Source organism: Chinchilla lanigera, unplaced genomic scaffold (assembly GCF_000276665.1).
Source record: "Chinchilla lanigera isolate Chin_1 unplaced genomic scaffold, ChiLan1.0 scaffold00010, whole genome shotgun sequence".
Classification (NCBI taxonomy): domain Eukaryota; kingdom Metazoa; phylum Chordata; class Mammalia; order Rodentia; family Chinchillidae; genus Chinchilla; species Chinchilla lanigera.
This window is the reverse complement of record NW_004955411.1, coordinates 6378535-6404331: the sequence shown is the minus strand read 5'-3', so window position 1 is coordinate 6404331 and position 25797 is coordinate 6378535. Positions and strand designations below refer to the sequence as shown.

At 38.3% G+C, this 25797-nt stretch overlaps 1 protein-coding gene across 1 annotated transcript in view; it reads right to left on the bottom strand.

Annotated features, from left to right (window-relative positions):
- The window catches only part of Pkhd1 (polycystic kidney and hepatic disease 1 (autosomal recessive)), a gene marked incomplete in the record, with an annotated part of 446270 nt that overhangs the window by 30038 nt on the left and 390435 nt on the right, over positions 1-25797 (bottom strand). Inside the window, 3 exon segments of the mRNA XM_013510899.1 lie at positions 3354-3441; positions 4685-4820; positions 10944-11961. Coding sequence (XP_013366353.1) covers positions 3354-3441; positions 4685-4820; positions 10944-11961 — 1242 coding nt within the window.

The following is a 25797-nucleotide window of genomic DNA, read 5'->3' as shown; positions in this document are numbered from 1 at the left end:
TTTCAGGAGACAGTTCTGTTCTCTGGAGTTGATGAGGTGTAGCCTTGTAGGAAGGAAAAGGCACGAGCTAAATCAAATGGGGACACTAAAACTCCCGAGTTCTGAGATCAAGTTGTAAAACCTGATTAATCTGGAAATTTAATTATAACTATTTTATATCTTCCTTTCTGAGAGACAAATAGTAAAAACCAAAAGAACAATATCTTCATAATAACTAGGAATTGTGAACCAGATGATAGAAAGAGTTTTAAGTAAAATATAAACACAGCAGAAGAGACAAGCTTTAGCATGCCTATGATTGACTTATTTTGATGCAATTTAGGATTTAATATGCTAGGGAGCCATATGGATGATCTTAGACATATAGCTAGGTTAGAGGAAGAAATGAATGTAAAGTCAGTGCCTATTCTTGAAAATGAGCAATTCTGTAGACAGGCTGATATATGAACTGACACAGAAATCATCTCTAAGGCTGGAAACAAAACATTTCAGAAAACGTAAAAGCAACAGAAATGCCCTAGCTGTTCCTGTGAAGTACATAAGAAATGTAAGAAGTCAATCTTTAAAGAGTTATTATCCTTAAATTTGTATAAGAATAAAGATATTTGATCAAGAAATTATAAAAAGATATATACACAGCACAGCAGTTTAAAATTGTCAATGATTAATCGGTATGTAACCTCCTTTTGACATGTTACTATCAAATCTCAAAGAACTGTATCATTATCATATCAGTAATTCTGCATAAATAGTCACCACTTTAAACCATGTTTCCAAAAAAAATGATTTCCGAGAATTGACAAGATTCCCTGCTTGTTCTCCCATGTAAATATCACGGAACTTTATAGGTGATTATTCTGGACACAGATGATTTTTATTCCTTTTTTGTTATTTTACTATTACTGCCAGATATCTCTATAATAAGCATATTTCAGCATATTTATCATATGCAAACAACAACTAATCTAATATTAAGGAAGTGTTTCTAATCTAAAATAGCAATATAAATCTATAATTCAGAGATTTGCTTGGGTCATACCTCTTTATCAAAACCATCCAACAAATATGAATTCATAAAAAAAAACATAAATTCATTGTGTCTATGCCTTTAATTATATTTGCCAGCAAGGACTTTTTTGAAGAAGGTGATCTAGGCTGGAATTTGTGGGGATGAAGGTGAATGCTTTCTTTTCTAAAAAATATTTTCTATGACCTACCTTAAAACTTTATGTAATCAGTTTAAGTTTATGTGATATTTTATTAATTTATTCACTGAAACTAGTTAGAATGATTAAATGGATTCCACAGGTTCACTTTTTCAGACTTTTAAAATCTGTGACCTTCTATCTAAATATATGCAATGATTTTAGACTATTCCATTGAATGATCTTATTCTTAACTAGATAAGTTTGATCAAAAATGAAATCCTCTTCACCTCAGGGTGACAGCTGACAATTGAACTATGATCATGCAAGCCTAAGAAATACATTTAAAATACAGACTCCCAATACTTTGCCCAAGAAAGGTGGATTACACACTCTGAAGAGAGACTTAGTACTGTGTATTTTAGGGTCTGTCCTGGAGAGAAAGAAGCAAATAGAGTATACAAATAGAAAAATGCACATAACTCCACCTGCGGCCAGGGAAAGTCTGGAGGCCCCTTTTGCGGAAGAAATCCCTTTGTACAGAGAGAGTCTGGAGCTCTCCGTCAGAAGTATGTGTTGAATGCTACACCCCTATGCTCCACACAATACTGATTATTCCTTGTGGAAAAAATGATTCATAATTTGGGGCTAGGTGGAAGGGAAGCAAGTAAGAGGACAGGAAGCTTTTATAACTCATTGGAATACAATTATAACAAATGTAAGCCAGAATATCCTTTTCCTTTTGCCTTAAATCATTCTTACAACAACACTTTCATTTTAATTAGGCCCAGCAGCCAGGTCATACTTACTTTTATGTGTTTCTGTGGATCACATTTTATACTGTTTAAAACATTAAAATTTAATAATTGAAACTTTTCATAATAAAAGAATGTGTTCTTTCTAATTCTAAAGCAAAAATAAGCAGCAACAGAAGAAATCCTTAGGGAGTCTGAGTTGTGACCACTGGGGTCCCCTTCAAGCACTTTCCCAGCTTGTGAGCAGGCTGGATTTCAGAGATATTTTGTGGGCCACGGGATCAAGAATTTAAAATACAGAAAATATTTCCCCACAAGAACTGTGTTATATCTGCTTGCTTCTCCCGGGCCAGACCCTAAAACATTCATTCCAGGGTTTCTCTGTGGAGTATATAATCCAACTGTCATGGGCCAAGACTTGGGAAATCTGTATTTAAATAAAACCTACTTTCATTTTCCAGACACAAGTTCCAAGGAAGGTAGATGGAGCTGGGAGTGGTGCTGGCTTTGAACGGAAGGTAAAGGAGGGCACAACCAAGCAGACAGGAGAAAACTAACTCTGAAGACCTATGCTGGGTCAGACGGTTTAGTACTGATAAATGCATTTATGCTCCACAAATTTGAGAGCAGCTGTTTCTGTTTCCACACAAAACCATGCTGTACCTGGGCCAGCTCATGGCACTCTACAAACAAGTGTGTGTGCCAGGGGCAGTGAGTATTCTCTAGGGAAATGGATTCGAGACACAGCCCAAGACCCAGGGCCCCTTTCTTTACACCATACTGAGAACACAGGTTTGATGAAAATGTTTCTTTGTCATGCAGGGAAAGGCAAGGGAGAAGGTGGTACCTTAAGTACTCACTGTCAGTCCGATTGTTCTTTCCATAATACTGGCCCTGTTGAGTGGGAATGATGAAGAATCCTTCCAAATCACAGAATATATTGAGCATGAACTTTGCTGTGAATTCCTGATGGGTGCTGCTATGCTTAGGATATATATTGAGTGTGTCCGCGAAGTAGCCATGCATTGAAATTCAATAACCCTTGCGAAATATTAAGAGGGTGGAAACTTAATCTTGCTAAGGCATGTAGAGGAGGAGCCTTCGGGAGATGATTAGGAGTAGATGAAGAATGCGTGGTGGAATGTCCCTTACTGGACACTTACAGCTTTATAAAAAGAGAGTCCAGACAGACATACAGTACTCCCTGTGTCTGCCAGGTGATACCCTGTGCTGAGCAGAACTGCCAGCAAGAATATTATCATCACATGTGGCCCTCGTATTACAGGCTAAAAACATCACTTGAAATTCTACTACTATAGGCTAAAACCACCTCTTTTTATATAAAGTAACCCTGTGTCAGGTATTTTGCTATAGTAACAAAAATAGACTAAGACAAATGCAAACATTTTCTGTGCAAAGCAGTAACAGGTGACTGAAAGTCTGGGATACTGACCTCTTAGCACTGAATCTGATGTCCCTTCCAGGGAAACTGAAACGGTCCATGGTTCTGCGGGGGACCCCAAGCACTCCACTCTTTGATACTGGAAATCGAGAAAGGAATTGAAAAAAAGTTGGATTTAAAAGAGTGTTTGTGAAGTTCTATAAAAAAGAAGAGTATTTAGGCTGAACCATTTGTAAAACACATATTTAGTATAAATGTTAAAAAACAGTATTTTCTTTCTCATGTTAAGAATGTAGCTCATTAAAAGAAACGAAAGAAAATATTGTAAGAAAATTTAAAACAGAGCAGTGATGAACAGACATTAAAGTGGTCTACAAAAAAGCATGACGACATTAAGTTAACAAGAAAAGTTATGAGAAGGAAGTAGAAGCTGCTGGGCACTGTGGTCCACCTACAGTCCCAGCTCCCAGGCGGGCTGGGTTAGGAAGATTCCAAGTTAGGCCGCCGGAACTTAGGGATTTAGCTAGACTCTGTCTCAAAATACGGAAAGTCCTGGGAACCAGGCTCAGTGGGAAGGCCCTGGACTCAAATAAGATCAAACTCGATGGATTTCCAGGTATCTTTGGTTGAGCTGCTGTTCCTGCCTCGATGTCCTGAATCAATTCAAAACATTTATCTTTCGACTTTAAGCACAGGTAAGAAATCTTACAGTGCCGCATCTGATGAATACGGCAGTTAAAAACACACCGTAATGTTTTCAGCGCCCTGCGTTCATCGTAAGTTGGGCCACATCTCCTAAGGACATAAAGGAGCACTTCCAGAACTGCTTCAGAAAGTGGTAAGAGCCAAGCACGGTGGCACGTGCCTGAAATCCCAGCACTCAGGAGGCTGAGGCAGCAGGGTCTCTGTGAGTTCAAGGCCAGCCTGAACTACACAACATGACCCTGTCTCAAAACAAACAAAAAAGTGCAAGAATGGTGGGCTACTTGTGGTTTAAGCAAAAGGGAGTATTTTGAGGAGGATTAAGGACAAACTGTCTTTTATTACAATAATGTTTTAAACATAAACCACATATATAAGTCACATCTGGTATGCAAAGACTTCTGCAGGTGTGGAGGTGCTTCTTTGAGAAGGTTTACTTTCAGAAAACATACAGAGACCTAATTGAAGAATTTGCTTAGGGAGGAAAGGCATCAGCATTCTCTCTTTATCCTTGACAAAATTGTGAAGAATTCATAGAACATGGACATGAATGTGACATGAAAGAAAAAGGACAAGAACAGAGTGACAAATTTCATGCAGGGCCCACTCTGTGAAAGCATCTCAGTGATGAGGAAGCCTGAACCTGTGCTGTACGCAGATCATCTCCTAAGAGAAGTTACCTGCTTGTCCAGAAAAATGAGCTGTGGCTGCACTGGAAGCTCTTTTCCCACTTCTCCATCTGAAGGCTGGACCAGGACGAAAAGAGTATAGGGCCGAGCATAGATTAAGTTTCCAGCTTTGAAACTGCTAGAATTTCTGGAAAATATAAAAACATATAGAATATGTACATAGAATTATGAATACTTTGGAGTAGCTATTTTCCATAAGACATTATTACCAGTGAAAATATTTATAATTGTTTATGCTTCTAGAAACAATATTATATTGTATAGTGAATAATTATATATTGATATATAATGTATATATTTGATTGGTATATTTGCTTTAATAAAGTAATATGGACTGATCAAGATGAAGGAGAAGCACAAATTATGATCTTATATTTTTTCACTACACATTAAGGTCAGTGTAAAAATCTTCAGTAAAGGAAATGATCAGGGTAAAATATTTAGAGGTCAAGGATTTGTTCAATTGTAGGGGAATAAACCAGCTCTCCCAGATAATACCTTGATTTGTAGTGTGTTTTAGTTTCTGTGGTATAAATATTCTCCCCCTCCCCCACACCACTAATTCCAAGATAACAAGATAGTCACTAAACAGAGCTGGAAAGATGGCCAGTAGAAAACTCTAGAACACTATGGTTGCATTTTCATTTAATCCTGGCAATCACCATTTTATATTTTCCAGTTATGTGGACATTAAGTAGAGCCAACAACTATGGACTGAACTGAATGATTGATTGATTGACTGATTGATTGACTGATTGATTTTAAGTGCAAGAGGCATTTAGGCAGAATAAAGTTTAGAAATGTATATTCACTGAGCACTACTATGTCCCAGGTATTATTATAAACCCTTCATGTATAACCTCATTGCAACTCCAAAATGTGCCCTTATTTGTATATGAGGAATAAGAGGTCCAAAAGGCTTAAGTAACCTGTCAAAGGTCTAAACCATAGCAATTGCTAGCCAAAATCTTGCATGGTTAACCAGTGAGCTATACTGCTTCTCACCTTGCTCATGTATACTCATTGCTGATGTGACTTAGCAATAAAATAATTACATGATTCATGGTACCCCTATACATCTTTAATATGCTGTATGACAGAACTAGCCTTATAAAAATATGCACTTACTATTTAATTATGCTGGCATATAATATGTATTACACATTACAGTCATGCAGCAGATATTTGGCAATCATATATATATATATATATATATCCACCACTTGTCATATATGTGTGAGGTATCCTTAAAAATAGCCCACACCAGGTCTAAAAACTCTTGTTTTTAAAAAATGTAGGCTACTCTGCTTTGCCATTAACTATTTCTGAGTCACTTACTCTGTTACCCAATTTCTCCCCTCCCACACATAAACAGGAAAGGATAAAATATTTATTTATCATGAATGTACATATCAGGTAATGGTGATGATTAGCCTGAAAGGGAAAATAGTGGCAAAGCAAATACAGTGGATCCCAAATGATGAAGTTTCTGTCGGAAGCAATTTGCTCTGCCTGCGACACCTTGGATGTGCAGACAGAGTGGACACATGTGGCCCTAAGCAGCCTCTTCTCGCCCCACCAGCCAGGACCCTGGGCTCCCGCAGCCTCCATCCCTGGAGTTCACTGTGCACGAACTCAGTTGTCACTTATGAGTTCATTTAGTCTGAGAGGCCTCGGTTCTTTTCCTTTTTTAAAGGGAACAATTTAAACCAGATTTTTTTAAATCTATGCTATTAATTCTATCCTTCGATGGGTCCCAGGTTACTGGAAAATTTTAAAAGCATCACCAGATCCTATTTCTTTCCTAATCTCGTCCTGAAGTTTTCTGACGAGGGCTCGGTCCAGGCAAGCAGCTTGAGTTAAAGAAACTGAAAGACCCATTAAAGATTCTGACATAAGGACATCACGGTCTAAAATGAAAGGATGGGAAACAACTGCCTGAACAGCCACGGAAAGGCCTGTCCCTGACACACTTTAAAGTTTATTGTGAGCAAACATCTCTTATTAAATGTAAACAGCATCGCACTGGAGGTCAGAGACTTGCTGCTGCAGCATATCCCAAGGTAATACCACTTTAAGCTCCACATAAACTCTTAAGCAGTTTCTATCCTAAAACCTGACCGTAGGTGGTACAGTTTTTTACGATATGTTATAATAGTGCAATAAATCTGTTAGCTTAAAATCGAATCTCCGTGGCCTTTTAGAGAAATCATCATTAAATGCAGGGTCCTGTTAATGATGCCATCGAAGTGAAATTGTTTAATCTGCTCAGGGGGTGAAAGGTCACCAAATGAATTTTTTATAATACATCAACTTGACACGCAATAGGGAAAACTGTAATAGATAAAAGCAAAGGAAAAGGGCACTGTCTTCTTCTGATAGGTCAATAGCAGCCAAGAGAGTCACTCATCCACTTTTCTTTCACAATGGGGCTCCTTTTGCATTTAATATGGACACCCAATTAATACCTCAGCACCACAGACAACCTCATTTTAGGTGACTTATAGCAATTTCTCCCCCTTCCCTGAAATGAAAGTGATCACAATACATCATAGCATTGTGCGAATTAACGTTAATTGATTCAAGTTACCAAGCAATGATGGGCTACTTATATAATCTAGGCGTTATTGGGTGCTAGAAGGGATGGAGGGAAGATTAGATTCCAGTGTCCGTTGCTGTGACGACGGGAGTCACCTGACACCTTGTTAGACAGTTGTAAGGTTCTATTGCTGGCCCCAGTGGGGTCGTCAGTAAACTGGAGTGATGTCCAAACATCATTACACGCTGCTCCAATATTAAAGCAAAAGGATTAGCAACTTATTGCAAGCAACCTGGATTTGTCATTGTGCTGTCGTTATCCAATTTCCAAGTGCTAATGTGACTATAGCCTGCAGGCAGAAGGACCTACAGCCAAACTTTAAAAAATGGGGGAGGAAAGTTCCCTCCATCTCTTCCGGTTTTAACCACTATTTAACAGCTTCCAATACCCAGTCAGGTATGTGAAAGAATTCTTTTTCCCCTAACAAAAAGGACACTAACAAAAAGAACAAGAGAATACAGAAATTTCCCAGTCCTGACATCACCCTGATTCATTCCTGATCTTGTTTTAAATCTTCCCAATCTGTACAGGATGGGGACCATTTCTATTTGCATGTCAAACACAGCAAACAAACAAACAAATAAACCCATGTGGATGGGAAGTGGCTTTTGGCAAGGCCCACTATCCTAGGATGAAAGAGTTGAGGATTGCAGATCTTCACTCTTAAACCATCTCTTTCTCACAGATCCTAGCCAGGTTCCCATAAAAGAAATCCTCAGGTTTTGATGAAATGTTTTGATGTTTTGATGAAACACTTCAAGGTTTCCTAATTTTTGGCCTCTCTTGTTTTTTATTGGCTAGTTAAGGCGGCAGAGTCTGTACGTACCATGAGGGGACTTAGATTTTAAAGGAGTTCAAATGATTCTATACCCTGGGAGGAAGAAAAGTAACTTCTCTAGCCAATTCCATCTGAAAAACCTATGCTAATCCTCCTATTCTACAAACATTGTTCAAGGCATTATAAAATATGCAAAAATAAATAATACCACGGGAGCTCTGTCTCTCAGGAATATTCTCTATAGTTTGTAATCAAGAATGACTTCCTCAGCTATCTTTCTGACTTGATATACACCATCGTACTTATAATTCACCATCCTTATGTTCACAGTGATCCAAGACAGGTTTCCTAGGAGGGAAGAAATGCTGCATTTCCTTCTGTCACTGCGGCTTAGTGATTCCAAGCCTGGTGCGTCGGAAGCACCCCCTAGCATGTAACGACAGAACACTTGGCAAGCTCAGTATCCGCTGTGTATGTCCTCTGATCTTAGATCAGTAATCGCCTCTAAAAGCTACCACCCATCTTGCCCTAGCTAACTTCAAGATCTGGTGCACCCCTTAACTTACATTCCCACAGCTCTATTGTAATATTTAGGGCTGAACTCTTGTGATTCCCTGAAAGTAGTGAGTTTCGAGTTACCCTAGGTGCAGGAGTTGGAAATGTCGTGGTGTTGTCATGGAAAAGAAAAGGGTCAGGATAAGAATAATGGCACATCTTTTGTAATAAATGTTCTGCCGCGCTTGGAAAGAGTACCATCTTACATTGTCAGGAGGTCTCAGCCTTGAGCACTTTAAACACCAGTTTCCTAGAAAGCAGGTGCCTTGGAGACACGAAGTTTACAGAAAAGGAGGTGTTCAGTAAAACTTAGTGTAACTAAGCTCCTATCTATTATCTATCTATCTATCATCGTTTTGGTTTTCTTCTTGATTGTGTGCTGCTTATGTAGAATACAGGAACTCAAAAAGCCATTTATGTCATAAAGGTACACACACGCATGCGCACACGCACACGCGCACACACACTCCTGCATTTTCATGCCCTCCCTCACTACGATGTTTTCAGATCCCAAGGTTCACGGCAATGTCGTAAAAAAGAGCTTTACGTGACGTAAAGGATTATTTTTTTGTTGCTGCAACACAGATTAGGACAAAGGTAGTAACTCAGAATTACGCATATGGATTATCTCCTGAGAGGAGATTCTCAGGCCTAGACAAGCTTGACTGGGCCAAGTGCTTCTCAAGAGGTTGTCAGAAGAAAAGCACGTCCAAACCCATTCAAGGTGCTGCCAGGATCCCAGGCATGTGGGAATAAGCTCCTGGTGGGAACCTCGAGCTTCTAAAGGAAAGATTTAACAAGTGCTTCTCTCTCCTCTCTCTGAGAACTCCACTGAGATTCCCTAAAGAATAAAAATGAGTAACCAACAGTGTTAATCAGAAGGAATAAAAAAGACAGGTGAAGAGACAATAAACAACAACAGAGGTCAACAAAATTTTGAAAATTGGAAAACAGCTTCATGGATCTGACAGATGTAAACAGAGGAAGTTTAAATCCAGATGCCTCTCGAGGATGACAAAGGAAAGGAGAGGGGAACCCGCTACAGACTATCAGCTTCAAAGGCAGATGGCAACTCACTCTCCTCACCAAGCCAAAGCTTGTCGCTTGGTGAAAATAAGAAAAGTAATATTCTCCTGGTAATGTGAGTGTCCACTTACTGAAATGCATATAACCCCATGAAATTAAAGAGTGAACTTCTGGAGAACATCTTTGATGCTCTTCCTGAAAGAACTGTAAATACTTTTTCATGTCACCTAATGGTTTACAAAGCCCATGAAATCCACCAGATCTACAAAGAAATTGCTTGAGCTCTCTTCTACTCTATCATACACATTAACATACAGTAAGGAAAAGGAGGATCGACATCCACTGTAAAGAAGGAAGGTGATACAAAAACAGTAAACTTTCACGTGGATAGGTTGCTCTGTACTCACAAGTTAGTCAGTGCATTAGCTGAATAACCTCACAAATGTGAAGGTTTTTCTTTTTATATCAGTTCTAGTGAATCTCACGTCCATTGAAGACAGGTGTATAGAAGCAATTACTGCTCATTAAATGTTATTTATTTATTTATTAGCACTACAGCAAAGAAAGTGATTTTCCAATAAGAACAGTATTATTTTTCCACCACAGTAACACCACAACCTAGCCCATCATTTAAAGTCAGCAGGAAGCAATGAGTGAACAAATAACTGAAAGCAAATTTCTTCAGAAAATTCTCTTCTATATATGTTTGCTTTCAGATCCAACATACTGTGTCTTCCAACATTTGAATAATAATAATGAAGAAAAGAGATCTAATGATGAATTTTAAAACTGAGAATTTAAGTCTTTAAATGGCTGTTTGGGTGTTTTATTCACTGAGAAATACAACAAATATTCACAACAAATAATGAGAATAACAGTAGTTAATGTACTGTTCATTGTTATCTTCAAAGTAGTTACTCAGAGTACAAGACATAAACCAAATAGGTTCTTACAAAAAAGAAACAAACAGATAATAACATAAAACTTGGGGCTGGGGATTTAGCTCAGCGGCAAAGCACCTGCCTGGCAAGCGCAAGGTCGTGAGTTCGGTTCCCGGTACCGGAGAAAAACCAAAAACAAACAAACAAAAAAAACATAAAACTTTTCCAATGAACTAAGAGAAACTAGTAGTATAAAGGAAATGAATTAGCATATATATTGAAATAGTTTTGAGTTTTCATTCTGATCTTAACAAGCAGACAGGATATGGGACTCAGTGGAAGAAGGTTGACGTTTGTACTATATCTTTGTATATCACCCCTTGCTCTGTTGCCTGTACAAGTGCTACTTACCCATAGCCAATGATTCCCTTTGACTGAGTCACCAGTAGGGCACCAACAGTCATATTCAGAACATGCTCCAGTATTCCAGTCTGTTGAGCTGTGATGATTTGGTGAGCCAAAGTTTGTAATGTGTTACTTGATAAGGATGGAGTTAGTCCAGTCCTCGTTGATGTTGGCAGGTCACCGATTTCAATGACAACCACGGTAGAGCTCATTTCTGCTGTGGCTGGTGGGAAGGCCCTATGGGAGCTCATTTCCGTCATGAGAGGTCTACGTTGTCCACCTCTTCTATAATGACTGGCACAAGCCACGCTTGGACAATTGCGTTTTCTCTTTGCTCTACTGTCAGCAATGGCCTTTAAGGTTCTTTCATCACCAGGCATCTCATGAGTAACTCTGATTTGGTTTTGGTCAATCTGTAAGAAGTTAGTTATTTTTTCAAGTATAACAACTTCCCAACCTTTTTCCAGGGATGAAAATGTCATGGTGAAGGCCAAATGAAGGGAAACATCTGTGCGTATTTCAATGGGCTCCTCTCCTTGTACAACCACATACAAGAGGTTATCTGTGATGCTGAAATAGTTGACACCAACAGACTCATCCAGCAATGATGATGCTGAATGCACTAAAGTAGGTGGAATAAAACTTCCACCCAGGAAAACGCGGGGGCTTTGGATTTCATGGTAGAATATGCCTAAGAGAAGCTTGGAGGTACTTTTGTTCCCTAACAGAATAAAACGCAAAACTTGAGGAGTCTGATCAACAAAGCACACTTTGGTAATTTGCCTGGTAGGTAAAATGGAATAAAAGGTAGACACAGACCCAGAAGTAGCACAAAGAGTATGATTATTTATACTACTAAATGTGTCAACAAAACCAGTAGTAACTGATACAACTGGATACAACTTCTGGCTTGCCCAAGTGACATCGACACTATCAAGAGCTAGGATCACGTGGTCAGTCTGTTTGCAGATGAAGCCTTGCATCAGTGGTCGGTATGTGCATTTCTGTTCTTCTCTGAATGTACCTATAAAATAAAGGAAAATAAACAAATGACACACAACCCACCACAATTCCCAATGGCGATTTGCAATTGAACACTCTTATCATCATCTGTAACTTCATAAAATATTTACTGAACTTAATATAAAATATATAGAGAACATTTACTGAACCTAATATCTAAGTATACCTGATAGTAAGAGCACAAGGAAATCTTGGTGAAAATATGAAAATGTACATGCATTAAATAATAGGCATTTAACATTTCAATTTTATGTGCTCCATTACATTAATTGAAAGTTAATGAACATAATGGTTAGGTTTCAAAAGAGCTGAATAAGTAAAGAATAAAGATAGATGTTGTGGGTTGAACTTTGACTGTCACCCAAAGCCTCATGCACCCAGGAGCAGTGGTTTTAGAAGTGATGGGAGCATTCAGGCACTGTACTCAGTCCTGCATTGGTGCATGGAGGAGTTTGTAGCTGAATGTGCTATGAAGAGGTGGGGCTGGTTAGAGAAGTGAGGTCACTGTGGTGCAACCTGGAAGGGTGTATCTCCCTAATCTCTCTTTCACTTTGCTTCCTGGCCAGCATGATGTGAGCTACTATTTTCTGCCAGACCCTTCCTCTGTGCCCTGCCGACCTTGGAGCCAGCTGACTATGGACTGAAATTATGAGCCCACAGAATTCTGCCTGCCTTTAAGTTTCAGGTGCCAGGGATTGTGTCTTAGCAACAAGGAAAGTGGCCAAGATAGTAGAAATAAACACTAAAAGATCTTGAGGAAAAACAAACTATATTACTCTCTCCAGTACAATAGAACACAGAAGACTTAACCCAAAATGCACGGGTATTTCTCCCCAAAAGTAACCAGTTCTCCACCAGAAGACGATCAGAACCATACAGTTTAACTCAGTCTGACATTACTTAGTGTTGGAACACACAGACCGCATAGGTTAAGGTAAATCCCACAGACCGCCCCCAGTTCAGGGGCCATTCAATGGTTCCATGTGGTGATCCATGCTTCTGAACAAGCTAAAATAAGAGTGCCTCTGAATGTCTCTAAGGTTCTGAGGCTCACAGAACCAAGGGAAATACATTATTTATATCTACCCCTTTACTATAAAAGATATCACAGGAGGTACAAATGAACACCCAGGTGGAAGAGATGCATAGGGCAAAGCATGTGGGATGAAGCACGGAGCTTCTGTGCCCTCTGCAGGCTTGCTGCACCCTGACAGGTCCAGCCACTTTCACACGCTCCAAAGCCTGTCTAGGTTTCCAATATGAAGGCAGGCTGATTAAGCAATTGGCCATTGGAGATCAACTCAACTTTCAGTGCTTCTCCCCTACTTTGTTACAAAAAGATGAAGCTTAAAGACCAATCTTCAATCATATCATTGGTTTCCCCGGCAACCAGCCCCAATAAGAGGCTATTAGAAATCTAGCAAGAGTTGCATGCCTGAAATTGCAGCACTATGGGAGGCTGAGGCAGGATAATCACAAGTTAGAACCCAGCCTTGGCAGCTTAGCGGTTTAGTGAGACCCTGTGGCAAAAGTAAAAATGTGAAAAATGGTCTGGGGATGTAGCTCAGTGCAAAGGCCCTGGGATCAATTCCTAGTACCAAGGTGTGTGGGGAGTCATCTTAATAGGACAAAAGTTGTTCTTCAGACTGAGGAATTTCAGAGCTCTTTGTGAGAAGTTTCTGTCAGTCAGAAAGGAACATAGGTCTTAGGCACTCTGGGTTAGGAGCCCCGAGTGTTAGAACAAAAGACTTCCCCCCTAACACCTGTATCTAAAATAGTTTTAGGACCTCTACCTCAAGAATCAATAGCAGACACCAGTATATGTATGCATTTCTTATTACCATAATGTCCAGACCTGTCATGCACAAAGGAAGAGGGAGAGGGAGATTCAAATCAAAGGAGGAAGAGGTGGGTTGAGGGGATTACAACCGAGGATTACTGGTGGTTTGTTAATACTGAAAATATATATCGTGAGCAGAGAATGAAAGAGTTTGAGTGATCTACTATATGATTTTCTCACACACTCTTTCTCTTACATATAAAGAATAAAGAAATACAAGAACAGCGAAAGAAGAAAATAGTAATTTGGGGAATTGCTGACATTACACAGAGTTCAAGTGAAGGAGAAGCAGGCTAATGAACACATTTCAGAAAATGTCATGATTCATGATTGCCATCATTCTTTCCTTCTTATACATAAACTTAGATTCCTTGTTTTAAATCCACAGGGACAGTTCATCTTCCAACAAAGATTTCATTTTAATTTAAAATTGAAATGCACAAAGTTCTTTTGCATGTTTCCAGATATTTTTAATTTACTTTAGTTCAAGTTCTTCAAAGTAGCTGAAGGGATGGAATAGCAGCAACAAAAATCAAATTATTTCTAATGTGGGAGATACTACATTTAGACGAAAGTTAGGTTTGTCCTACATACTTCCTTCCAAGTAATGTTATTATAAATGTCTGCCGGAGTTGTCTATGTTGTCCAATCTTAACTCCAAAATATTGCTTCAGAACATGGTTTTGCAGCACTTATATCAATAATGAGAAAAAAATCACAGCAGAATTAGAAAACATTTCAACTGAATAATAATGAAAATTTTAACATAACATATTTGTAGAATATAGTTGAAATAGTGCCCCCAGAGAAATTTATGTTATTAAATGATATTAACATCACATCAATATTAAATATCATAAAATAGTATTAAATACCATTAAATTACATTAATATTATATTAATATTAAATACTATTAAATGGTATTACATTTATGGTATTATATAAGAATTAGCTAAAAGCAATGTCCTAAAGTAATCTCTAAGAATTTGGAAAAGAAGTCTAATGTACAAGATGGTGACTACACTGTATGGTACACCTGTAATTGGCTAAGAGATCTTAAATGTCTTTACCACACACATGCATGTGCACACACACATTCCCTAAATAACTGGCAATGTATATGTTAGTTAACTTGACAATGGCAATCACTTGACTATGCTAGTATACATCAAAATATCACATTGTGTGCTCTAAACATATACAATTATTTTGACATTTATATCTCATTAAAAAGATGAAGAACTTACTTTTCAAAAGTTAAAAAGAAGAATCAGAAAAAGAGCACAGAAAACTCAAAGTAAGTAGAATGAAAGAGAAAATAAGACAGCAGAAATCAAAATAAAATAAAAAAGGCAGAGAAGGTGAATAAAATGGTTCTTAGAAAATGTTAACAAAATTGATGAACCCTTTACTAGGCCTATCAAAAGGAAAAGAATGCAAATCACCCATTTCAGCAACAGAGTTTTATTATTGCCAATTTTACAGTCAAAGAATAAGATGCTTTATGCCAATAAACTCAACCACATAGATCATGATGCTTACTAAGTGTTTTTTAAAAGGATGTAGAGGCCTATCTTGTGAACTTAAAAAACTGACACAAGACAAAATAAATCTTTACTGTCTCTTAAAGAAAATGGATTTCTTCAATTGAATATTAAATCATTAATTTAAATGAAAATTTAATTACCAAATCAAAAGAACTAATTTTTACGTGATATTTTTTCTTTCCATAGCTCTATAATATGATAAATTTTATATTAAATTAAGAATTATTTTCAAACTGAGTGGAGTAGCACACATATACAATCCCAGCACTTTGAGAGGCTGAGGCAGGAGGAACACAAACTCAAGTCTAGCCTGGGCAGACTTGTTAAGGGTGCACTTGTTAAGGTGAAGACTTAACAAGACCCTGTTCAAAATTTTTTTTGAAAAATTTTTAAATGTAAAAGCCTGGAGAAGTAGTTTGATGTGAAGTCCCTGGGTCCAATCTCTACTGCAGGGAAAAAAAATAATTGTTCTCAGAAACGTAGCTCCTGCATAAAGACACTCATTGCATGATCTTACTGGGTATGCAAATTGTGCCTTGAGATATTGATGACCAATCTCTACTACAGTTATAACTTTTCCAAATAAGGTAGATGATGTTCCTTATGGAAAATCTTTGCATCACTTAAGCTCCCCTTCCTGAGCTTTACATGTCACTGTCTTTAGTCTTACACATTTTCCAGCTGTGCTGATACCACTGATTAACCAGTTACATTCAACCCAATTTTACAGATCTCTGGCTTTGTTCTTTTTGCTACCCATCTAAGATATATACTGTCTTATGAAGTGATCCCTAGAGAGTGCTATACTTAGAACTGTCCCTGAGTAAAATAAGCATTCTCTTAGTTAATATAATTCTAAATCATTCAACTATGTATAATTTGATAAATCACATAACTTAGTAGGCATCTCTCCCCTTAAGGGGTATTTCTCAAGGACAGGGACCATATCTCACATTTAAATTATCATGAGATCTAACATTTTACCTTAGGTATAGTACATGCCCCTTAATATGTAATATTTGGTTGTTATGTATTCTTTTCAAAATTGTTATACTTCAAGTCATTTCTGTACTATATATTCTTTCTAGATCATTTTATATGACTATTATTCTATAGCTAAATTTTTAAATCAGCTCAAAATAGCAATATACACAATTATAATATAAATTTTGTTAATCAATTGCATAATTGATTTATCCACAACAGGTTCTGTTGTGATAAAATATGTTTTGAATCATTCATTCATTCACATACTAAATAAACACACATGGAGAAACATGAATTTTTCTTTCCATATTTTTATTCTTTTAAGGATCAAAAACCAAAAATGAACCATTTAGAATATGTTCAAGTATTCTTTTGTAGCTTTACCTATAGAATATGTACCTTCAAAGAGGTCCAGTTATAGAGTTCCTTTCATTTGTTTATTTATTTTTACATATTCCAGCCACCACAAAGTCTGATTCCCAGTCCATCCCAGCCTCAGGATCCAAAGCCTCTATTCACAAGTTAAGCAATTACATGGGCAGAGAAGAATGTGCCTGATCACCCATGCTGAAGAATAGACATAGAGAAGGTAGTTCTCGTGCAGAAGCATAAGACAGAGGAGAGAAGAGTTTGAATTGCGCATGAATGTGAGTTTGAAAGGGCACCATCTCTGCTAAAGGTACATATTACAAAACACAGGCACACTCAGCAGAGTCTAGCTGAGGCCTCTTGCCTACGCAAAAGCTCAGGAATAAGGTAACAGAATGTGAAAAACAAAAAATCCTCATGACTCACTGGAATTTTGAATGAGTTGGATTATAAACTCTACAAATGGAGAATTGAATAAACATCTCCTGAGATTCCTTGTGCATATTTCACCTGCTAACAGTAAATAATTTGTTTCTTTGTCACCTGTTTCTTTAATAACAAAGATCTAGTTCCTTTATTACTATTAAGCAATATATTGGGATTACCATAAATACCAGACACATGTAGCTTCTTAAATACGTTTGTGTTAACTATTTGTTTGCTTGAGGAGAGTTGATTGCCTTCTTTATTTCAGAGGAACCGGTGTGACACCAAGTGCATGCACTGGTTCTAGTCCTAATCTTTCCCTTTTGCTTTGTTTTAAACCTCTGTGGATACTGACCTTTCTATGTAAAGATCAAAGTACTCTAATTCCTGTGATATTGGGAGAGTTACAATTATGACTGTCACAAAGTTAATAATTTAAATTTGATAACCATGGCCTTATGCTAGTCTGTTTTCTGTTGCTAATAATACATCCAATCTCTCTCTCTCTCCCTCTTTCTCTCTCTCTCTTTCTCACACACACACACATCACCACCACCACCACCATCACCACTACCAACAACAACAACAAGTAACCTGTAAAGGAAAGAGGTTTATTTTTCTCACCTTTCTAGTGCTCAGTCAAAGACCTGCATCTGAGGATGGCCTTCTCACTGGTACACTGTTGACATGGTCAGGAGCAGCATGTCAGGAAAGACCAGGGACATATGTGTGCACTCTCAGGCCAGTCATGGGGACTCTATCCTGATGACCTCTTTTAATCCTAACCCCTTCACAAAGGTCCCACCTCTAAACACTCTAGTTGGATTTAGTGTCCATCCTAGGGATACTTTACAATGGGGATTACATGTTTATATGAGTTTCTAAAGAGAAAAACCTATTCAAACCATTGCATATCACTTTAATTAAGAAGGGTTTCACAAAGCATTGGTTATTATAAACTATTCTTACCATTCCTTCTTCCCATATTCCCACAAAACCAACGATATTCACAGTCTTATCCAACTGTAAGCATAATGAATATTTAAAGTTATTTCTTTAGTTCAAATCTTTATGGCAAATAAATGTTTTTTCCTAAAGTCATATATACTCTTTACAATTTTCGCTATCCTAGAAATGATATGATGCAAAAATCTATAACAAATAATGGATTAATTAAGGTTTATGAAAGAAACAGTGCTTCTCTAAACCTATATCTCAGCAGTCAGAGCTGAAGTTCTTGGAACGTAGTATAAGCATGATTATTGGGATGTGGTTTCCTCAATCTCTTAATAAAGAAAGTAAAGCTCCTTATAAGTAGCATTTATACATTGGGAGGAGGATTTATAGAGTGGGTATACTACTACTTTTCTATGTTTAACTAGATAATCTTCCTTCTATATGGGCAAGTTAAATAAATAGACACTTCTCAGAAAAATTACAAACGGCCAATAAATACATGAAAAAATATTCAATGCCTGTGGCCATCAGAGAAATGCAAATTAAAACAATACTGAGACTCCATCTTCATCTGGAAAAACTGGCTACCAAAAAGAAATCAAACAATAACAAATAGTGTCAAAGCCACAGGGAAAAAAGTACCCTCCCACATTGTTAGAAGTAATGTAAGCTAGTACAAGTGCTGTGAAAATCAGTATAGAGACTCCTCAAAAAAATGAAAGTAGAAATCCCATTTGACCCAGCTCTTTCCCTTCTAGGTATCTTCCCAAAAGATTTAAAGACATGATACTACAGAGTTATTTACATACTCATGTTTATTTCAGCACAACTCATAATAGGTAAATCTTGAAGACAACCTGTTATATCCATCAACAGATGAATGGATAAAGAAAATATGGTGTTTATGTACAGTGGAGTACTACTGTAGCATAAAGAAGGATAAATTTAAATCTTTTATAGAAAAATGGATGTCCTTTGAGACCACAATCAGATGCACAAGTTTAAATATCACACAATTCTCTTACATAAGAAACTGAAAGTCTGAATAATTTGAAGATCAAAAGAAAAGATAACCAATAGAAAAGAGAGATAGGTCTTTGGCGCTGGGAAGAGGATCCTGAAGTGGAGGCAGAGGGGAGGTAAGGAAGGGCTTTTAAAAGAACAAAGACACACTGTGTGCATGCATCTATGGACAACAAGCACATATTAGTAAGCGACAAATTCCCTCTGAACAATGTCACCATGATTTCTGGTAGCACAAGCCTAATTCTAGCAGGAACTTCTAGGAGTGTTGATAGTAAGGATTCTACTCAAAGCAGATACTCTGTATGGATTGAAAAGTCAGTTCTTTGCATTACATGTCTAGTGCAGCAATCAAACCTTCATGTTGAATAAAGTAAACCTGACTCAGGAAGTTAAATATTACCTGTTCTTTCTTATATGAGAAACCAGATAATTAGGTAAATAGGTAGGTAGGTAGAGGATGGAAGATAGATAGATAGGTAGATAGATAGATAGATAGACAGAATAAAGGAGAGATAACTGGAAAACAGGAGGAAGGTTTTTGGAGATGGTGAAGAAATTCAGTGGGATGAGAGGCAAAAAGGGAAAGGAAGTAATAGGATTGGAAATTATTAAGATATGTTAAATACATGCAACAAACTTCCTAAAACAAATACCACCATTGTGTAATACTAACATGCACTAAAAATCATAACAATAATTACTATAAGCCTGTAATATTGTTACAGAAAATCTGCCTGTCCCTGAAGATGAGATTATAAAAAGAAGCTAATATATGCATATAACTCAAACCATCTTAAAATATATGAGGAAAGAAAAAAGGTGGTTTTACTTAGATGCAAGCTGAAGTTCTGCAGAGCCCATAAAAGTGCCTTGGTTTACTTTATTCAATGTGAAGTTCTGAGTCCTACAATAGACATGTAATGCAAAGAACTGACTTGGAGTGGGTAGTGACTGACACAGTACGTCCCCTGAGTGGTTCAGGAAGAACAGAACCCACTTGTAAAGTAGGCATATTCACTGTGCATCACAAATATGTACTAATAAAAATAAATACATATATCTAGGCACAGGTGGCATGGAATACATTGAGAGTCCATCTCCAGAACAATGGGAAGGAGGGCAGTGCACCTACCACCAAGAAGAGATGGGTGGCAGACTGAAGAAGAAGCAAGGTGACCAGCTGAAAGCCGAGTGTGAGGATGGGATGGTGGGATGGGAGTCAGGAGCGAGGTGGGAGAAGCTGGGTGGGAGGTCTGTGGTGGGAGAGAGTGCTGTGAACCAGCCAGGGAGGGCGGAAGCATGAGCTCATGTTATCGTCTGAAAAAGGCACACTTAAACTTAAGAGTTTGGAGGTTGGTGGTGATGACAATTTCACTGTGATGACCACATCCATAAGTGGTAAAAAACAGTTGGGAAAAAGAACACTTGATGAAAATAAAAATAATACCAATTATTCCTGAAGGCTCTGTCTGTGTTAAGCTTCTAGAGAAGACCAGGAGATGAGTTGGGCGATGAGAATCAGAACATACAAACACAATGGCCAGACCCTGTAGAAACATAGACAACTGAAGCACACAATCTACAGGAGCCAATTTAGAAAGCCAGCCCATTATCCGTCACAACCACTTCTGGAAGTCCAAAACCAATCAGTAGCTCCTAGAAAAATTACTCCAGCCTGTGCTTGATTAAGAACTGCTAGTTTCCCTCATTTTCCCCAATAATTCTGTGTTTTCTCCAGCTTTCAACTTGGAACCAATTGAAGGAGGCCAAATATGCATCCTAACTAATCACACTGGATGCCCAATTTTCAACTAGCCCGTGTCCAGCTTCCCCTGTCAGGTGACCTCCTATCGCGGCACACTTGGAGCCTTTTCATAGTTCACTCCACAACAACACTTCCCACTCTACTGTGTGCCCTGAAGTCTCCACCAAATGCAAGAGCTGACTTCCTTGCTGTAGCAAATTCACAATAAATAGCCTTTGTTTGTTCTCCTTTGATTTTCTTTTATTTCCATAGGAGTCAACCATTTGGCCAAATTATTCACCTTGACAAGAATCATGGCAGAGTTAAGATGGAGAAGAAAAGAGTAAGCCAGTTTCTATGACCTCGGGGAAATAAAGAGCAAGGTCTACTGCGTAAGCACAGGAGACGTGAGGTAGGGAGAGCAGGTAGCGTGCCAGATGGCGTCAGCCTCCAAAGAGCAGATGCTCTACCCAAGGATATTACACCCAGCATGGGAATAGCACCAGAAGATAAAAGAAACTCAAGGCTTGGGGGTGTGACTTTAAAAAGTCTGTAAAGGGAGAGGCATCTTTGGCTAGATTTTAGTGGAGGCAGAAAATAAAGTGAAAAGAATGTTCTTTGAGGATGAAGATTGTTTTGCTTCCAACCTCAGAATTCCACAAAGCACTGGGAACACATTTTAGGGTAAGGAAATAAAAGGCTGGACGAGCTCCTGAGCATCTCGGGACAGATGTGTATCTGAAGAGAACAGACAAAATGTGCTTGACTTGTGTATAGCGATTAATACAAGCAGGGATGTTAAGTAACACCCACAGTATCCTCATGCTGATGGCGGTGTGGAGACTAGGGGACAGCAGAGGGGATCTGTGGGCTCATAGTTTTGTGAATGAGGGAAGCTCTCAGTTACTGCTTAAGCAGCTTTAATGTGGCAGGATGGTTGTCACCACATGGTCAGTTTTGCCAAAAAGGACTGGCTGCTTAGGATTCAGGAACGTTGACAGGACTCCCACAGAATAATGGGAGCAGTACCTGGAATGGAACAGAGTGGGATAGAGCAAGAACTAGTTAAACAGAAGCAGAGCTCATCTCAGCTGCATGAGGATGGAAACAGAATGGCCAAGAAGTCTGACCTTACTGCACAGAAACCCTGACACCATAAAGTTAATTGTCTTCCCTCTCTCCCTCCTTCCTTCCTTCCTTCCTCTTCCTCCCTTCATCTTCCTTTTCTTCCTTCTTCCCTCTCTTCTTTCTTTCCTCAATTTTCTCTCCTTCCTTCCCTTCATCCCCTCCTTTTCCTTCCCTAATTCCTTTATTTAAAACTTCTTAATGGCAAGCTTAATTGTTCCTAGTTTATAGTTAAAAGAAATTGAGTCACAGTAATTTTGAGTTAACATAATTATTTTGTAGTAATAATGGAGCAGCATAGTTCTAAACTTCTACCAATGCCTTTGGCAAAATGAAATATAATCTAAATAACTTCCCTTTTGGATTATATTTAGGTTTAAGGTTCAGGTATGATTATTAATACTGTGAGATAAGGACTGTAATAATTCGTTCTGTCTGCACAACTTATGGAAAGTACACATGGGAAGATTTTTGGTTATTTTCAAATCATCTTTGGCAAGAACTCATTTGCTTTTTTATGCTTTCATTTCACCTTTTAAATAAATATTTCATCATACTACTCCAGGGATATAAATGTGTGATTACAAATTTGACAAAGGAAATAGCCTAAGCATTATCAACAAATAACGTTAATTATTTAGCTTTGTACCCAAATTTGGAATCTTAATCTTCACAAATTAGCAATTTTTATTTCTATAGAGTTTACCAGTGATTGGGATATCAGGTTTTCAGTATTTTACTATTTATTTTCCTATGTCATCTCTAGAGCTAATCAGTGAACACACTGTAATTTGACAGGCAACGATAAAGTACACATTCAGGTTTCAGAAGCTCTAAATGGACACAGCCCTTAATTACAGCAAAGAACACATATTAACTATTTAAGAGAGAGCCTCACACACAGCCAGACAGAACTTGTCATTCAAACCCCGAGCCCAGCCAGCAGGAGTCTGCAGCGTCGCTGGCATCGTTTCTAAAGAGCAGAGCGTTCCATCTTCCCTTGCTGCAGATTTCCTTCCCTCCTGCTTTTCTCTGATGGAGAAGGTTTACTTTTGAGTAATGATTATCTTTCTCACTTGTTTTTGTCTTCCCTTTCCCCACTTTGCCAAATGGCCTTATCTGCCAGTCACAATTTTTGTGGTCTGCATTTCTGATCACTTTTAAATGAAACCCATGCTGGCTTTGGTAATCATAATGTCATTTACAATTTACCACTAAACACGTTTATTCGGTTAGTAGCACACTGGAGAAAGAGAACTCCATATGAACTCACCGTGAAAGGCCTAATCTGATTATTTCCTCATGAAAATCCAGGCAGGGGTGCTTGTAAGAGGGGCTGAGAGGAGAAGGAGAAAAGTGAGGTCTGGCCACAGCTGACTTTGATAATCAATGTGAATAGATAAGTGATACGGCCTGTCAGGGCAGCAGCACAAGCACCCCAGGGCATTCCTCTCCAAAGGCAAGAACGGGCAGGACTTAATGAATGCTGAGTGACCAGGCAGTGGCTTGGCATATGCTACTGCATGCGGCATGGGCAGGAACAGTGATGAAGTCCAGAAACCTTGCTCTAAGTGGGGGAAATTAGATTAAGCAGGCTGCACTTGAGTGTGCGTGTGTGTACATGAATATTTGCTTACTGTATATTTTCCTAAACTACCCTGTACATAAGATATGCTCTGTCCACCTTTCCCTAGCCTGGAATCCACTCTCCTCCACACTGAGAAAAGAGAACTAGACGTATGTGATGGAGGAGGAGGGGGAGATCATAGATAGGAGTGTGTGTGTATGTGTGTGTGTGTGTGTGTGTGTGTGTGTGTGTGTACTCAGGTTGCTTCCAGGGTTCTAACAAATATTAACTTTGTGTCAATATTTGTCCTTCCTGTCGTGAAATGAGGATTTTCCACCTCATTTCACGTTTGAAAAGAAAATATGCCAAAGGGGTCGTCTTTGCTAGGGAAAAAAATTAAAAGACAAAAAAAAAAAGAAACAACTTCTATCTTTTATTTAGAAAAATGGATGAAAAGGGAAAAACGAGTTATTTTTAAAATAAATGTTTTGACTCAAAGGCACATAGAATCTTTCCATCTTCCTTTTTTCAACAAAAGAGAAAAATTTATACTTATACGTCTAAAACTGAATGAAATACATCAACATTAATAATGTTTTTTCCTGGAGGTTAACACCACCATTTCCCTCAATAATTTTTTTTTAGCCATTTTGTGATAGATTTCACAATTCATGGTCCAGTAAAGATAGGACACTGACAAAAACAAAATATATAATCATTTCCTTAGTTTTGAAAAGGAAAAGAAATTTTTATAATTGCTTTCTGTCAAACAACATTTACACCTCATTATTTCTAATTTAACAAATATAAATGGCCACGGATCAAATCAAGTGAAGACAGGTTGAATTTATCCTCTCCTATATCTGTTGTTACGGATCCCCCGGCTATGCGAAGTAACGCTCCAAAGTCTCAAAGCCGTGTTCCTTGCTGGACAAAGTCGGTAACAGAGACCTTCAAAAGAATTATTAAAGAACATATGCTTTGGTCATATTAGAGTTAATAGAGGAAATAGTTCTTTTTCCGAAAAAGAACGGTAGTTAAATTTACTTTTAAAAATCTTCAAAATTAATAAGTGTATGTTATTTTGTGAAGTGAAGGTACACTGGGAGTAACGTCCTTTATGTGTAAGAAAGTAAATATAAATGACAGGAAACACAAGTTTGCTAATTTGAAGTTAGAGGTCTTTAAAGTCTACTGAGTGACCATCTGTGGTAGTTATGGTTACAAAAAAGACATAAGCTTGCTGAGATTCATGCACAGTTATTGCTCTAAGTAACTAAAGTGTAATTACGGTAGTTATTATATTTGCAAACAATATGAGAAATTTAAGTTCATTGGATTGAAAAAAGTGTCACATGTATTCAGCGTTCAGCTCCCAGACCTTTAAACCGACTGCGTTTCAGATCGGCTGTCACCACCTGCTGGGCACGGGTACTCAGCAGCAGTCACCTTTGGCCCCGCTCTCCACGGTAAACGCACTTTAGAACTTGGTGACTGAGTAGTAAAGTGGCTTTCAGCGCTCGGGGTGGTGGGACGCACAGGTGTCAGGACACTTTCAAAGGCCTTAACACCCGGCCGCAGGAAACTGTTGCAGGAGGAACACACACACCCGCGGGTAAGAAAGGAGCTGGTAAACTACAGGAAGCGCAGATCGCAACATCTTGTACAATTCCGTGAGCAGCTTCACCAAAGTTCTTGCGCTTAGCTCTGTTTTCCACGGGAACACGTTTCCACATTAACCGCAGACGCATGAAAAACCACCTCACACCAGCCAGGGCTGGAAGAAAGAGGGGCGCCTAGCAGGCCTTCTGCCTTAACCAAGTCCCCTTGATGAGGGTTTCGGAATATTTGTTATCTTCCGATGGGAGCATCCCTTTGAGAAAAATAATCAGCAGCAGATAAAAATAAGAAGCGGACGATAATGAAGTTGGCGGTGGGGACGACAGCAGACACAGTTAAATGAGATGAGAGACGTGCAGAGTCCGTGATACACAAGCACCGGCACACACAAGCGGTCACGTTCTCCGTAAGCAAAAAGGATTGTGTTTAAAACTGTCACATTCCCTTTTGCCTTTTTTTTTTTTTTTTTTTTTTTTTTACAGATCAAACTAGTATTTGCCTCATAGTTTGGACCAGTGCTTCTAAGTTTTGCCTGTGAATTCATGTGAATAGTGTTGAAAGGCGCAGTTACAAGTGAAAAAATGCTGAAATATGGACACGAGAATCTGAATTTAGAAAACACAAGCGG